This window comes from Ooceraea biroi, chromosome 2 (assembly GCF_003672135.1).
Source record: "Ooceraea biroi isolate clonal line C1 chromosome 2, Obir_v5.4, whole genome shotgun sequence".
Taxonomy (NCBI): Eukaryota; Metazoa; Arthropoda; class Insecta; order Hymenoptera; family Formicidae; genus Ooceraea; species Ooceraea biroi.
In genome coordinates, this window is record NC_039507.1 from 19,209,955 (window position 1) to 19,224,430 (window position 14,476).

The 14,476-nt window shown below is 30.5% G+C and overlaps 2 protein-coding genes and 3 pseudogenes across 2 annotated transcripts; 3 read left to right on the forward strand and 2 right to left on the reverse strand.

Moving 5' to 3' along the window:
- The first annotated feature begins 50 nt into the window (after positions 1–50).
- Positions 51–3,298, forward strand: LOC113563595 (annotated as a pseudogene).
- Positions 3,299–7,185: 3,887 nt separating this feature from the next.
- On the forward strand, positions 7,186–7,645 carry LOC113563598 (annotated as a pseudogene).
- Positions 7,646–7,768: 123 nt separating this feature from the next.
- Positions 7,769–9,276, reverse strand: LOC113563597 (dynein light chain 4, axonemal-like). The gene is made up of 2 exons (XM_026975386.1): positions 9,046–9,276; positions 7,769–8,306 (listed from the first exon to the last, which is right to left on the reverse strand). The coding sequence occupies exons 1-2, from the start codon at positions 9,103–9,105 to the stop codon at positions 8,058–8,060; spliced, it is 309 nt and encodes a 102-aa protein (XP_026831187.1). The 5' UTR covers positions 9,106–9,276; the 3' UTR covers positions 7,769–8,057.
- A 278-nt stretch (positions 9,277–9,554) lies between these two features.
- Positions 9,555–11,817, forward strand: LOC113563596 (probable cytosolic Fe-S cluster assembly factor CPIJ010948). Its single transcript, XM_026975385.1, is given in 8 exon segments — positions 9,555–9,620; positions 9,694–9,789; positions 9,869–9,878; positions 9,881–10,020; positions 10,224–10,494; positions 10,574–10,822; positions 10,983–11,360; positions 11,441–11,817. Coding segments are annotated over 8 exon segments (1,452 nt in total). The 3' UTR covers positions 11,683–11,817.
- LOC113561387 lies at positions 11,697–14,112 on the reverse strand (annotated as a pseudogene).
- Between the last annotated feature and the right edge of the window lie 364 nt (positions 14,113–14,476).

Consider the following 14,476-nt stretch of genomic DNA (forward strand, 5'->3'; position numbering starts at 1 on the left):
AATAGTTTGTACATGCAATGCAGTACAATCATTGTAACGTAAATATCTGATACAAGGAGCTCGTGTTGATTCTAAATTTCAGTAAATTTCTGGTCCACTCTTGTTTAATGATATTTACATCTCTATTCGCTCTTCGATTGGATGGTTTCATAGAATGGAGTTATTGGTCGATATTTAGTCCGATATGGTTTTGGAAAGGTATGGTAATCTTAGGACTATAATTGGAAGTTACGTTGGTGGAGACATCCGCACGCCAGATTGGAAGGAGATGCTTATGTACATTACAAAGCAGTGTTACTCTGCATTACATTTGTTCTATTAATTTCGAATATTATTAGTATGTGATAAACTAGAATCCGAAAGACATTTATGGATACTCGTGTTTAACCTTTAATATTTATCTCCATAGTATCAATTGCAGTAAGTAACTCAATTTTTCAATTAAATCAATGATTATATTGATCTATACATTATATTTATATTTATACATCTATTGATAATTCTATTATTCTATCAATTTAGGTTTGCATATGGGCTGTAAAACATGATCGATCTTTTGAACTCGAGTTATTTTGTGCAGTCAATGTATTGCAATTTATTTTTTGGCATTGAGATTAGATGGTTTTATAACATGGAGTTGGAAGTTGTATTTGTGCCACTATGGCACTTCTTTGCTTATCCTTAGTAGCTGTCTATACGTGATAGTATTTGCTGCTGTTTTATTGAGAACACCACAGATCAATGCTCGCAGAGGCGGACCTCTTTAAATTCAGCATTAGCATATACATTTTCGTTGTTCCCATTTTAATATTCCAGGTATACAGCCTTCTTTTTCTGTTTTTCTAATAGATTGTAATTAACTTCACTTTTTCTTATATAACTACTTATTTAATATCTAATAACAACTTAAATAACAACTTACGTAATCACTTGATATCTTGTTGTAGGTGTTACTAGCAAATAAATTGGATGGAGATATCAAAATAAATTATACAACAGTGGCAATGCCATTACTCGTATCACATGTCACACTTTTTTTTAGTCCTTTGGGGCAAAAGGTGGAAATAAATGTGAGTAATACTTTTATGTATATTACCAGAGAGGAACTGAGAGCGGCCACGCTGCCGTTTACGCCCATATTTTGCATTGAGAAATTTGAAAACAACAACACCGAATGTGAACTTACATTCATGTAACATGCACATGATCTTTTGTCATTATGAAATCATGTGCATGTGCATGTTAAATGGAATGTAAGTTCACATTCGGTGTTGTATTTCTCAAATTTCTCAATGCAAAAATATGGGCGTAAACGGCGGCGTGGCCGCTCTTAGGTTCCTCTCTGATATTACATATTCAGTAAAACTTTTAAAGAATAATAACATGCAAGCTGTTCAAAAATGACTGGAAATCAATGATAAATTTTAAAGACATATTTTATGAAACAGTCTAAGACAAATTCTAATACAAAATATCGTGTGAGGCTATAATAGTTTTTAAATAGGAAACAATTAAAGTTCACTAATGGTAAAACCAACAATTTAGTTCTTAGATAGTCGAAATGTTACACAATATAAGTTTTCTAAACAGACCTTCTTTTAATAATATAAAATTTTAATAAAATTATCATACATGTACATATGAATAATTTCATAAACAAACGTTTTTTATGCAGCAGATTGCATATGCATAATTTAAATTTCAAAAAAATAATATATGTTGTATGACATTTTAAACATGCAAAATTTCAGCACTGTCATTGATGAACTTTAATCGCTTCCCATTTAAAAACTAAACTATTATAGTCTAAAAACTATTACAGTACAGTCTCGACATTTGTGTATTAGAATTTTTGTCTTAAAATATTTCATAGAATTTGCTTTAAAATTATTATTGGTGATTTTGGGAGACATACCTTGTATATATTTTTTATTACTTAATTATATTGTTTTGTTTATTTTAATTAGCACATGAAAATGATTGACTTTTTTTAGGGTGGTTTGGTATCAGAAAAGATTTTTGTCACTTCCTGTTAGGTTTGTGCCCATTACTTCAAGAATATGGTAATATTTCATACCAACCAAGGGATGAACAAGATCAACCACCATGTGAACCAATGATTACGGAAAAGAATGAGAAACTTGTCAAAAAATCGACCTAATGAAACCTGTCGTGCCTATAATCTCCATAGATATGCCTGACTGATTGGCTGGAAGCAGGTATTCATAACAAGAGTTTAGATAATATATTAGAGGAAAGACGCCAAAACCGACATACTATTTTGGTGGTTTGGAGGTTATCTCTTAACTTAAAACTCAAAATAAAAATTTGCGTACACATATTTATACTACAGACTGCCTCCTATTAGATGATATTATAGTTTTTATAATATCGTTTCCAGTTTTTAAGAAAATAACGTTTTTAAGAAATTAACGTTTTTCTAAGGCGCACTGAGCTCTGAGAAATTGGATGCCAAAACTGACATATCTATTAAAAATTATAAAATATGTTTAAAAGATGATAATATGTGTAAATAAAGAAATGGTCCAAATAACACATTAAACGGTTATATAATATAAATTAAAATTTAATATTTCAATAGTATTTGTAACAATATTTATGTAATAATAATAACATATAAAAGTATTTATGCAATATACAAAAACATATGTAATAAAAAAAATAAAAATTCATGTCAAACGTCATGTATTCTGTCAATGATCGAAATTAAGTTACGTTGATCGCAGTATGTCGGTTTACGGCAAACTCTCAAATTTAAATTCTAAATCTTTGAAATCATACCATAAAAAAAGTAATAAAAGATAAAAAGAAAAATAAAATATTTTTAGAAAGCTAGGAGCATGTAAGAACTTGATATAAAAAAAATAATGCTGTTTAACTACGTAATTTGTCAAGAACTTACAGAAAACTTATAGAAAAAAAACTTTCGAACTTCAAGAACTCCATATAAGCTCATTTAGCATATAAACAAACAAGAAATATATAAATTATGAGTTCTTAATACGTTAACTAACTAAATAGATCGCGTTTATCTTAGTTTAGATAAAGTGTAACATTCACTTTCTGAGAAATAGGGGTATGTCTCTTTAGGAGGTGTATGTTAGTTTTGGCGCGTTTCCTCTATATTATATTTATCTTTATGTTATATGTACAAATATGAACTATCAACATTTAAATTTCTTTGCCCTGATATGTTACAGGATTAGTTTGGAAATTAAACGTGTTATTTTTAATGCATTTGGCGTATACAGAGGCCAAATATCTTATCTAAAATAGGTAAATGTACATATATGTGTATATGTAATGCTTTCATACGAATTGAGTTACATGAATATTATGTGTTTGGAAATTAAACACACACACACACACACACACACACACACACACACATATATATATGATGACGTACGTACCCAAGATAAAATTCAAGAAAAATATATAATAAAAAGAAAAATATCTTCTAAAGAAAAGATATTTTTCTTTTATTATATATTTTTCTTGAATTTTATCTTGGGTACGTACGTATATGCAAACATGTGCGCGTGCATGCGTGCGTGCGTGTGTGTGCTCAATATTAAAGCACTAATACTGAAAATACAAATATAGTAATTATCATTTATATTAGATATTACATATTAGATAGACATTAGATATTTTCTCTGTTTTCTCTCTCTTTCTCTCTAGGCCTTATTAAGCAAAAAGCTATTGAATTCAGTGGACATATGTGTTGGCTGGAATACAAGACTGAGTACCTCGCATCTATAGAATAATAAATCATTAGGACAAAAACTGAAGAAAGAAAATATGAAAAATCATAGGATGACTCTAGACGAACTATGTTACGCTGTTAATGTTGTTATTATAATATTAAATGCCTAATCATTTATTACCTTATAATGTAGAAAAATAATGTATACAGATTGTTATATCACAATAACATTATAACATACGATACTATAAATGTCAGATATTATATTGGGTCTACCATACATGACGATAGTAGACAAGCTAGTAACATTTTATTATATATATATGTATGTATGATGTTATATATATTACATTTTAAAAAGATACTATTATAATCTCTAATAATAAAGTTTCTATTTTCTACTATCAACGGTAATAATCAATTAACTTCTACAATGCAATATATTGGGTTAAAAAGTAATAAAAATATTTTTAGATCAAATTAAAAGACAAAATTTTCATATTAAAAACTTTGTTGAACAATGTATGCACCATTGTTTTCGATAACATTTCGCCATCTTTCAGGCAATATAAAAATTCCATCCTTCCAGAACTTTCCAGTTTTCTGAGCGAAAAACTCCTCAAGGTGTTGTTTGCAAGCTTCAAAAGAAGTGGAATTTTTTCCATGAAGCAAATTCTGCAGATCTAAATAAGTAGAAATATAATGGTGCCAGGTCAGGTGAATACGATGGACGAGGCAAGACATCCAACCAAGCTGCAGTAATTTTTGATGGGTTGCCAAAGATACGTGTGGTCTAATGTTGTCTTAATGGAAGACACCATAACAGTTGCTCAATTCTGGTCTCTTCTCGTCGATTGCTGCCTTCAACGGTCAGTTGAGAACAGTATTTATTCAAATCAATTGTTTGGTTTTATGGAAGTAGCTCATACTACATGATTTCTTTCCAATCTCACCAAATACACAGTATTCTTTTTCGTGTGAATGTTTTGCTTCGGTGTGATTTGCGGTTCATCTTGCTTTCCCCACGATCTTTTGCGCTAACATTATTGTACACGATCCACTTTTCGTTGCCCGTTACCATTCGTTTAAAAATGGATTGTTTGAGCGATGAATCGCAAATGGAGATACGATTTATTAAATTTTTTCACTCAAATTGTGAGGTATCCAAATATCGTATCGAAACACGTTGCATGTAGCCAAGTGTATGCAAGTGATTCATAACGGTGTTTTGAGATACGTTAACAATCTGTGCAATGTCTCGTGTCGTATAATGTGGTTATTTTATTAATTTTCAATCAAATGTCTTGATTTGGTCGTTATCTGCCACCAACGGCTTACCTGAGCGCTTATCATCTTCACACGTCATATCGATCATCAGCACGAAATTTCACAGCCAGTTTTGGCACGTACATTCGCATCCTCTTCACACAGCGCATATCTTGTTTTTGGTTTGCATCGCGTTTTTCCCTTTGCGAAAGTAGAAAAGTATCAAATACCGAAAATACTACTTGCCCCCGCTGTCCACAGTTCCAACAGCATTCCATCATCTCCCTCTCATGTTGCCGGTGCCTTTACACCATCTTGCCGAAAACGTTTTCACTGTAAATGTTTTATCTCCTTATACAGGGTGTCCGGGTTTTAACCGACAAACTGCGGGAGCATATTCTACTAGTGGAATAAGAAAAAATTCTTATATCGAGTTTGTTAGAAATGCTTTATTACAAAGTATAAAACCAATATTGAAAGAAATATGAGATAAGTAACAACGGATTTTTTCACAAAAATAAAAATTATCTACGCAATGATTTAGTGACGCATTTCAAAATGTTGTCTTGCACATCGATACAAGCTAGACGTCGAACACTTTGTGTAGGAGTATTATCAAAAAGATTTAAGATTCTTTCCGAGCGTCGTCGGTGTTTTAGAGCTGAACGAACATCATCATATTCATTCATAGATCGAAATGAACCAAATTACGTAATTGCAAATGGGTATTACTAAACACAGAACTATCTGGTACTCTCCTGTTAGGAAATCTACGTTGATACTCTCGTACGGCAGCTCGTGCATTTCCGTCACAGAATCCGTACACGAAATGAATATCGGTGTATTCCTCATTCGAAAACACTTTTGGCATTCTGATAGTAATTGCTAGTTGACACGACGATTGAAATCTAACAGCTACTGTTGTGAAAGTAACAATCATACTGAATCGTTCAACATAGTGAACATGAATACATGTGAATACACGTAACATAAACATCTTCGACCTTCCAAATTCTACACTATGTTCCGTTGTTACTTATCTCATATTTCTTTTCAATATTGGTTCATAACTTTGTAATAAAGCATTTCTAAGCAAACTCGATACAAGAATTTTTTCTTATTTCCACTAGTAGAATATGCTCCCGCAGTTTGTCGGTTAAAACCCGGGACACCCTGTATAGATAATGACTCTCCTACACTATGTTACACGGCTAACTGCTCTTGGAATGACAATTGCAATGACTAATTTTTACTGGATTTTTTATTTTTGTTGACCTCAGTTACGACTTACAATTTATAATAGATGTTTCCGATTTATATTTTTTATTTAATATGATACCGCTTTTTTGAAATTTTAAATTAACATTGAAGATGGTCCACTGATGTGACCGAAACGTTTGTTATTGATTCATCTGTACCATTGGATGAATAATAAATTGATCAGCTATCAACAACCAGCTTGCTCGTTTGCCGTGATTATTACCAATATCAAGATACGAGCCACTACACTACTTATTTTTAATTTTTTAAATCTGGTTTTGTCCAGTTTTTTGGTAGATCAAAATACTCGGTCAAAAGTACTTTAAGTAACAAAAACTATACTCGATAATGTCGGTATTCTTCAATTACTTGTTCAATTTACTTGTAGAATAATTCGATAATTTGTAAAGCGAATATTTTATTCACGGATGTCGGTTTTTTTTATTTGAACATAGCTAATTGAAATTGTCTCGATGGTAATGGCGAATGCACTTATAATATATTTCAATTATAATGTATGTAAATTTTAGTTTAAAAAAATTTTTGTATTTTGACAGTATTCATCTTGTCTTTTTATTTGATGAACAAAAAGGACAAAATAATTTTGCCAGATGTATATGTATAACCGAGCAAACAAGATATATGATCTGACATTTTTTAATTATATAAAATTAAAATTTTTAAATCCACAAGATTATATGTTTAAACAATTTTAAATTATTCTTTAGAAAATCTCAAAATTAACTTAATTTATATTTTATTACATAACTGATTTATTATCAACATTTTTATTTATTTAGTACATTAAATCGCACATTCATTTGTTTAGTTGTGCATTTGATACACCACATTTGTATAAGTTTTAACAGAGAATAATTAAAGAAATATTTATTATATAAAAATATGTGGGCTGGAGAAGTTGAAAAGAAGCTGCAGCTTTGGTAGTTCATACGTATCCATTATGTAAAGTAAATTAAAATAATTTATAACAATGTTACATTTTCAATTTAAGTATTTTAATTTTAATTACAACAGAGACTTTATAGCATAGTGACATGCCGGAAGAAATGAAGCAAGAGGCTATAGAAACTTGTGTCACTGCTGTGGAAAAATACTCTGAAAATCATGAACAAGCAGCTCGTATGATCAAAGATAATTTGGATAAAAAATTCGGACCACCTTTCCAAATAGTTGTCGGAGAAGCATATTCATGTGCAATTACGTATGAAGAGAAGTCACTGTTACATATGTTTATTGGAGGCAATATAGCTGTTCTTGTATGGAAGACGATTACAAATTTTTAATAAACATTGAACTAAATACTTAATTGTATCTTTACATATTAATTATGTGTGAATGTTTTAAAAATATATGTTATGTTATATCTAACTTTTTACATTATTTAATGCTTTTTTTGTATTTATTTCTTACATACATAGCATGTATGAATTTGCTATGAAGTAAAAAAGTGGAAAGTAACAAAATGATTAATTAAATTTTGCCAAAAAAAGATATGTTTAAATTAGTTTATTATATATGTTACATATAATACACATGATATAAATGATCTCTTTTGGTTTTCTTCCAGTACACAATGCATTTATAATGATACAATAGTATAAAACATTTTACACAGATTTACGCCCACAAGACATTAAAAATATTGTTTTTCTTATTATTATTACAGCTTATATTATAAGTACTCTGTGTGTGTGTGTGTGTGTGCGCGCGCATGCGTGTATACACATAAAGAAATAATATCTTTATAATATAATTAAAAATTATGGTGATTAAAGATGCACTATGCAGACTTCCATATGCATATTGCTAAATTGCCTGCACAGTACATGTATAGAAGGTGTTTTAGCTGATAAGTTATTTCGAATCCATAGCCTTCTCCAACAACGGTATGCCATGATGCACCAAATTTTTGGTCCATTGTTTCCTTAATCATTCGTGATACACTTTCATAGTTATCTGCATACTTTTCTGCTGCAGTCATGCATAACTCCATTGCTTCTTGCTTCATTTCATCAGACATATCACATTTCTGTAAATGGAGCTTAATAAATGTATCATAACAATAATATTACATTTATATAATACTAAAAATATTTTTTTCAATTTAGGCAATTTAAATCATTTATACATATTTAGGCTATATATATATATATATATATATATATATATATATACACACGTGTGTGATGTGTACTTGTTTTATATAATATTGTATATGTATATATAACATTATTTAAGTTGTAATGTATATATATATATATATATATATGCACGCAAAACACACACATACTTATGTAGGTATGTATGTATTATCATATAAATACATTACACTCATAAAATGTTAAATTAAGTCTAAATTAATTTTTTATAATTTATAATAATTTAATTCGCAAAACATTAAATTAATTTAAACTTAATGTAACATTTTGCGAATGTAATAACTGAAAGAAAATATTTAATGAGATATATTATTATTAACATATAAGAAGTTTTAGAATTATTATGTATATATATATCTTAGATATTAATATATTACGTATAATACATTAAACAAAATATGTTAAAGTTAATGTAAAGACGAACAGATGTTTAATGAAATAAAGAATAAATATCGAACGAGAGAATAAATAAAATATATATAAACTTATTTTCATATTAAAAGAGTCGGACGAATAAGTATGTAGCGGAATACATGCTTCCAGTATTGATCAAATGTTTTGTTTGAAATCCATACAAAGAATTATGCAAAAAGAACGTATTTTACTCACTCTACAAAGTGGATAGGTGTGAAGAATTTTCACAACGTCGTCTTTCCTTACTTCGGTCATTATTAGAATATTATAAACAATTTGTGCCCCTAGTGATGCTAGCACGACTATTTCGTTCAGTACAACAGATACGGTTGCGGTATCTCAGGCGCAGGTCAGTGAGTCATGTCACAAGGGGATGCAACGTCACGATCACGACAGAAATTGTGTGTGGCATGTGTCCGAACGAGAGAGTAAAGAGGTTAATATTCTTAAACACAAGCTTATGATATTAATATCTATTGTATATAATGTAAAAAATCTCTGTTTAATGTCGTTGCTGAATTAATATTTTTATATTAACAGGGATGTTATCAAAATAATTCTGAAATCAACAAATTATTTTAACAATTTAAGAAAAGAAAACGATTTATATTTATAATGTTAATTTTCTCTACAGGATTTTTTGTGTTAATAAAAAACATATTATATAAGAGAATTGAGATTACAAATAGTTAAAACTTTAAATAATGGCATCACGATTCAGTGCAGCGTTACAAATCACAAATCTGGACGACTTTATCACTCCATCACAGGTATATAATAAACATCATTCTAAATTAGTCTAAATCAAATTTTATATTTAATGTTCTCTCTCTATTATTACAGGAATGCATTAAGCCTATAGAAATCCAATCAGAAAAAAGCAAAACAGGTGCAAAGATAAAGATCGAATTGGACAATGCTACTACAGTACTTAAGGAGGTATTTTTTGTAACATTTATTTTATTAAGGTATACACCACAACTGCAAACTTTATACTAAAAGTTGTTTTATAATTTAGATTAAGCAACCTAAAAATTGCAAAAAGTTGAGATAACACTTGCCGATTGTTTAGCATGCAGTGGTTGTATTACATCAGCTGAGAGTGTCCTAATTACTCAACAAAGTCAAGAAGAATTGCTTAGAATATTCCAAGAAAAAGTAGCTCAACAGGTAAAGCAAAAATAATTTCTTAAAATATTGCTTTCTCCATTTCGCATAAAGGATATCTTTTTTATTATATATATTTTTATTTTGTATTAGATGTTGCAAATAATGTTCATTTTTGATGCAATAAGATATGTAAAACTATAAAGTATAAATATTTAATAAATAGTTTTATGTTTTTATATAATTATATATTTTTTTATTTATAGACTGCAGGAAATACAGATATCAAATATATAGTAATAAGCTTATCAGTGCAACCTGTATTATCTCTTGCACAACATTATGAACTCACACCCGAGCAATGCCTTCATAAACTGGCAGGCTTCTTTTATCAATTAGGAGCTGATGCAGTATTAGACATGACAGTGGCTGACGATTTTGCTTTGATAGAAGCTGCGAAAGAATTCGTTGAACGTTATAAAGCTAGTAAAGAAGGTATAAAGAATCAGTTACCGATGTTATCATCTTCTTGTCCAGGTAAGATAATAAATAGATAATAAATGCTTTAACTGAAAACTAAAGATATCATTTTGATAAAATTCCAATTTTATAACAGGTTGGGTATGTTACGCTGAAAAGACTCATGGAAATTTTATATTACCGCATATAAGTGTCACGAAATCACCTCAACAAATTATGGGGTCATTAGTAAAATATCATTTATCCGAGACTATGGGTTTTTCCTCAGAACAAATATATCATGTTACTGTAATGCCTTGTTATGACAAAAAGTTGGAAGCGTCAAGAGAGGATTTTTATAATCAACAAAAAAGTACAAGGGATGTAGACTGCGTTATAACATCGAGTATGTACATATTTATTTACACGTGAAATTATATCAATTATAATTCGAATAAATTATAAGTTATATTTATAAGCATGTATAAATATAAAATAAACATAAAAATTATGATACATATTTATATAGTGTATATAGACTATATAATATATATTTGTATTTTTAGTTGAATTGGAGCAAATGCTAAATGAGAAAGGTTTAGCATTAGACGAGATAGACGAAGGTAAAATCGAACAGCCATTCGGTTCTTACAGCGAGAAAATTGATAATAAATTATGGGGTCACGATGGCTCGGGTTCTGGTGGCTATGCGAACTTCATTTTCCGTTACGCAGCAAGAAATCTCTTCGACCAGGAGAATGTCACAGTGGACTTTATGAATCTCAGAAATCCGGATTTTCAAGAAGCTGTGTTGAAAAGGAACGATCAAGTGCTACTAAAGTTTGCCATCATTAACGGTTTCAGGAATATACAAAACATGGTTCAGAAAATGAAAAGGGGCAAATGTGACTACGATTATATAGAAGTCATGGCATGCCCGTGTGGTAATCATCATTTTGTTTAAAATGATGTATCAATGACAATCCAAATCCAAATAATCAAATCAATGTCTTATCATTGTTAGGTTGTTTAAATGGTGGAGCACAAATAAAAGCAAAAGGAAATGTTCAGCCTCGGGAACATGCATCCATGTTGGAAAACATATATCATAAACTTCCATTGAGTCAACCCGAGGAGAATGAAGTGGTACAGCATTTATATCAAACTTGGTTGGCAGAAGAAAACACGGACAAAGTTAGAGCATACTTCAGTACGCAGTATCACGAGATAGAAAAAATGAATACAGCGCTTGCAATAAAGTGGTGACGTGGCAAAAATAATATCATGTTATTATATTTATATACATATATGTAATATCTTAATGGAAACGTAATGGATTCATTATTTCTAGTTTTACGATCGTGTAGTGTAGTAACAAAAATAAATAAATTATTGTTCTAATCACTCATTTGATGCTTATTTAAAGTTACGATTGATTGCATAAATGCTAATGTATAATTCATCATGTAGCTAAAGTTTTCGGCTTCACAATAAATTTACAGTGTATAATATTAAATTATAATAGTTATTTAAATATTGTCTTACATACAGAATAAATTATGTTTACGAAACACAAGTTGCACATATGTCCACTACGTAAAAAAAGTCGATTGCAAAGTATATATCTGACGCATATTATAACTATCTCTCATATTACAAGTGTATATTTACACAATTTTTTAGAATAATAGATGACTATCACAATAAACAATATCACGGTACATATAGACATAAATATTCCTCCACATTTCATGTGAATAGATGTCATTTCTCAACTATGAGTTTTCCTCTTACAATGTATTAAATTCCTAACAAAAAACGATATTCTTATTTCGATTAAATACAATACTATGTTCCCGTACATGCGTTATTTTATTTTGATGCATCCTAATTTGCATTGTTGCACAATGTGTTGTAAACTGTTGTACGCGATACGTAATGTGTGTGACATACACCCATACGCACATACATATACTACATAATACGAGGCATGTGAGGAATATACATATATAGGTGTGTCCTTCTTAGAAAACGTTTCATGAATAATAAGAGTTAAAAAATATCGCTTCCATGTGTACGCAATATGCAAATGCAACAGAAGATATTGTAGAATGTTCCTGTCTGTGAAATGTTTCATTCACTTATACGTAATTCCCATTACCCGCTCCTCTTTTTTTACATTCTTTTTGTCCTCGTAATTCCAGATCTTTCCATATGATAATCACTTTCACTTTAATTTACAAAATAATTATATAAATAAACCATTAGACAGACACTGTTAGTTTTAAAATTACCTAGAATTTTTGTTATCTAGACATTCTTCATTCTGATTCAGCTCTTTGGATTCAGATTTTTTCAGATCTATATCCAAATACCCATCCTCAATATATCTAATAGAATCATGGTCCACGTTATCGTCCTCCTTATTTTCACAAGTATCTATTAACCATCCCTGATTGCTATCGATTTCTTTAGAAACAACAAGGAATAATTCCTTCTCTTTGCTATCTATTTGATCCTTTAGATACATGAGTAAATCGTTGTCCTGGCAAAAGAAAACATGACACAATTAATATCGCATTAATGAGCTAACGTAAGATGATATCTCTTTACGCTTCTCAATAAGAGAATTATGCTATTTAATAACCTTTCCTATTAATTGTGGTGAGTCCAGTTTTGAATCAAGATTATAAAAGGCACCGGTCAATCTTCTTCAAAGCAATCCAGTGACGCCGTTTCAAAGGCAGTAACACAAACCCTATTTTATATTCAGTTGGGACATTAAGTATAAAACCTTCAATGTTATCCAATCGAAGACACTTGGGATCCCTATAATAAAAATAAAAATTATTGATTATCAAAATTCACAATTTGATTTCCAATCACAATCATACTTTTTATACATAATAAGACCTACGTTTATCAAACCATACAGCCTCACGTCCTCTTTTCTGCAGAGCAGCCATAATAACATTTATGTCATAGTTGCCAAGTCCTAACAACGATTTATGAGGATTGATCCACACATCAGGACTTAGACTGTAACAAATTTGATCTAATTCCTGCTTGTTGAATCCTCGTTCTTGAAACAAGTTGTTCAACGCATGTAAAGCACAAGTTCTTTCACCTAGAATATGATTTGCAGTTTTAACCAATAAGGAAATAATGAATCAACAAAAAAACGATTTTTCTCTTTTACGATTATACACTATGTAGACATTTAACCAACTTTTATGTTCACGTTTTGCTACGTAAAATTAATTCTTAAAAAATACAATAATATTGTCAAATTACTTGTCGCTCAATGGTATATAGATCCAGTCATATCGGTCGTTGTGCTCGCAACCATTATAGCTACATAATTTCCTGGGGATTCTGTATAAAATTGTAATTAGTCGACCAGTTTCCTTGTGGCAAACTTTAAAAATGTGAATGTAATGGCAAATATGATCGATCAGGATGCCGCCTGACTCAGGCCGTGAATGGCGCTTTTGACAACTCACAAACACCCAGCCATAAATAACGATTTTATACGCACAAATGCAGTGCGCGTAATTTAGATGTAAAGAAACGCATATGAAACTGATGTAGAAGAACAATGACAAGGATAATTCGGTAAAAACAATACTAATTAATAACTGCCACTATTGTACTAAACACGGTCTTGCAAGGGTGCGTTCCAAAATCCTACCAACCGCAAAATTGTACCGAGGATTTTGGAACGACCAATGGTAACCAAGGTAGAGTTTTGGAACGCACCCCAGGGTCTAGCATCGAGTCGAATTTCAGAGTGGTGAGGGAGGCACCTTTATGGCCCGTTTCTATCAATGTCGCTTAACTTTAACCATAGTTTAACTCAGGCTGCTTTCCTTTTATGGCTCATGCCCGCAGTAGTGCAATTCTGTAACTCGTATCGACAGTTTTCGATATTGTTAACTAGAGAACTCAAGTAAGAGTATGGACATCGTGGATCGAAAATGGCGTTCGTTTGTCACTAGTATGGTCACTATCTATGAGGAGTATACAATATAACCTTCCTTACTTTAGGGTTAAAAATATT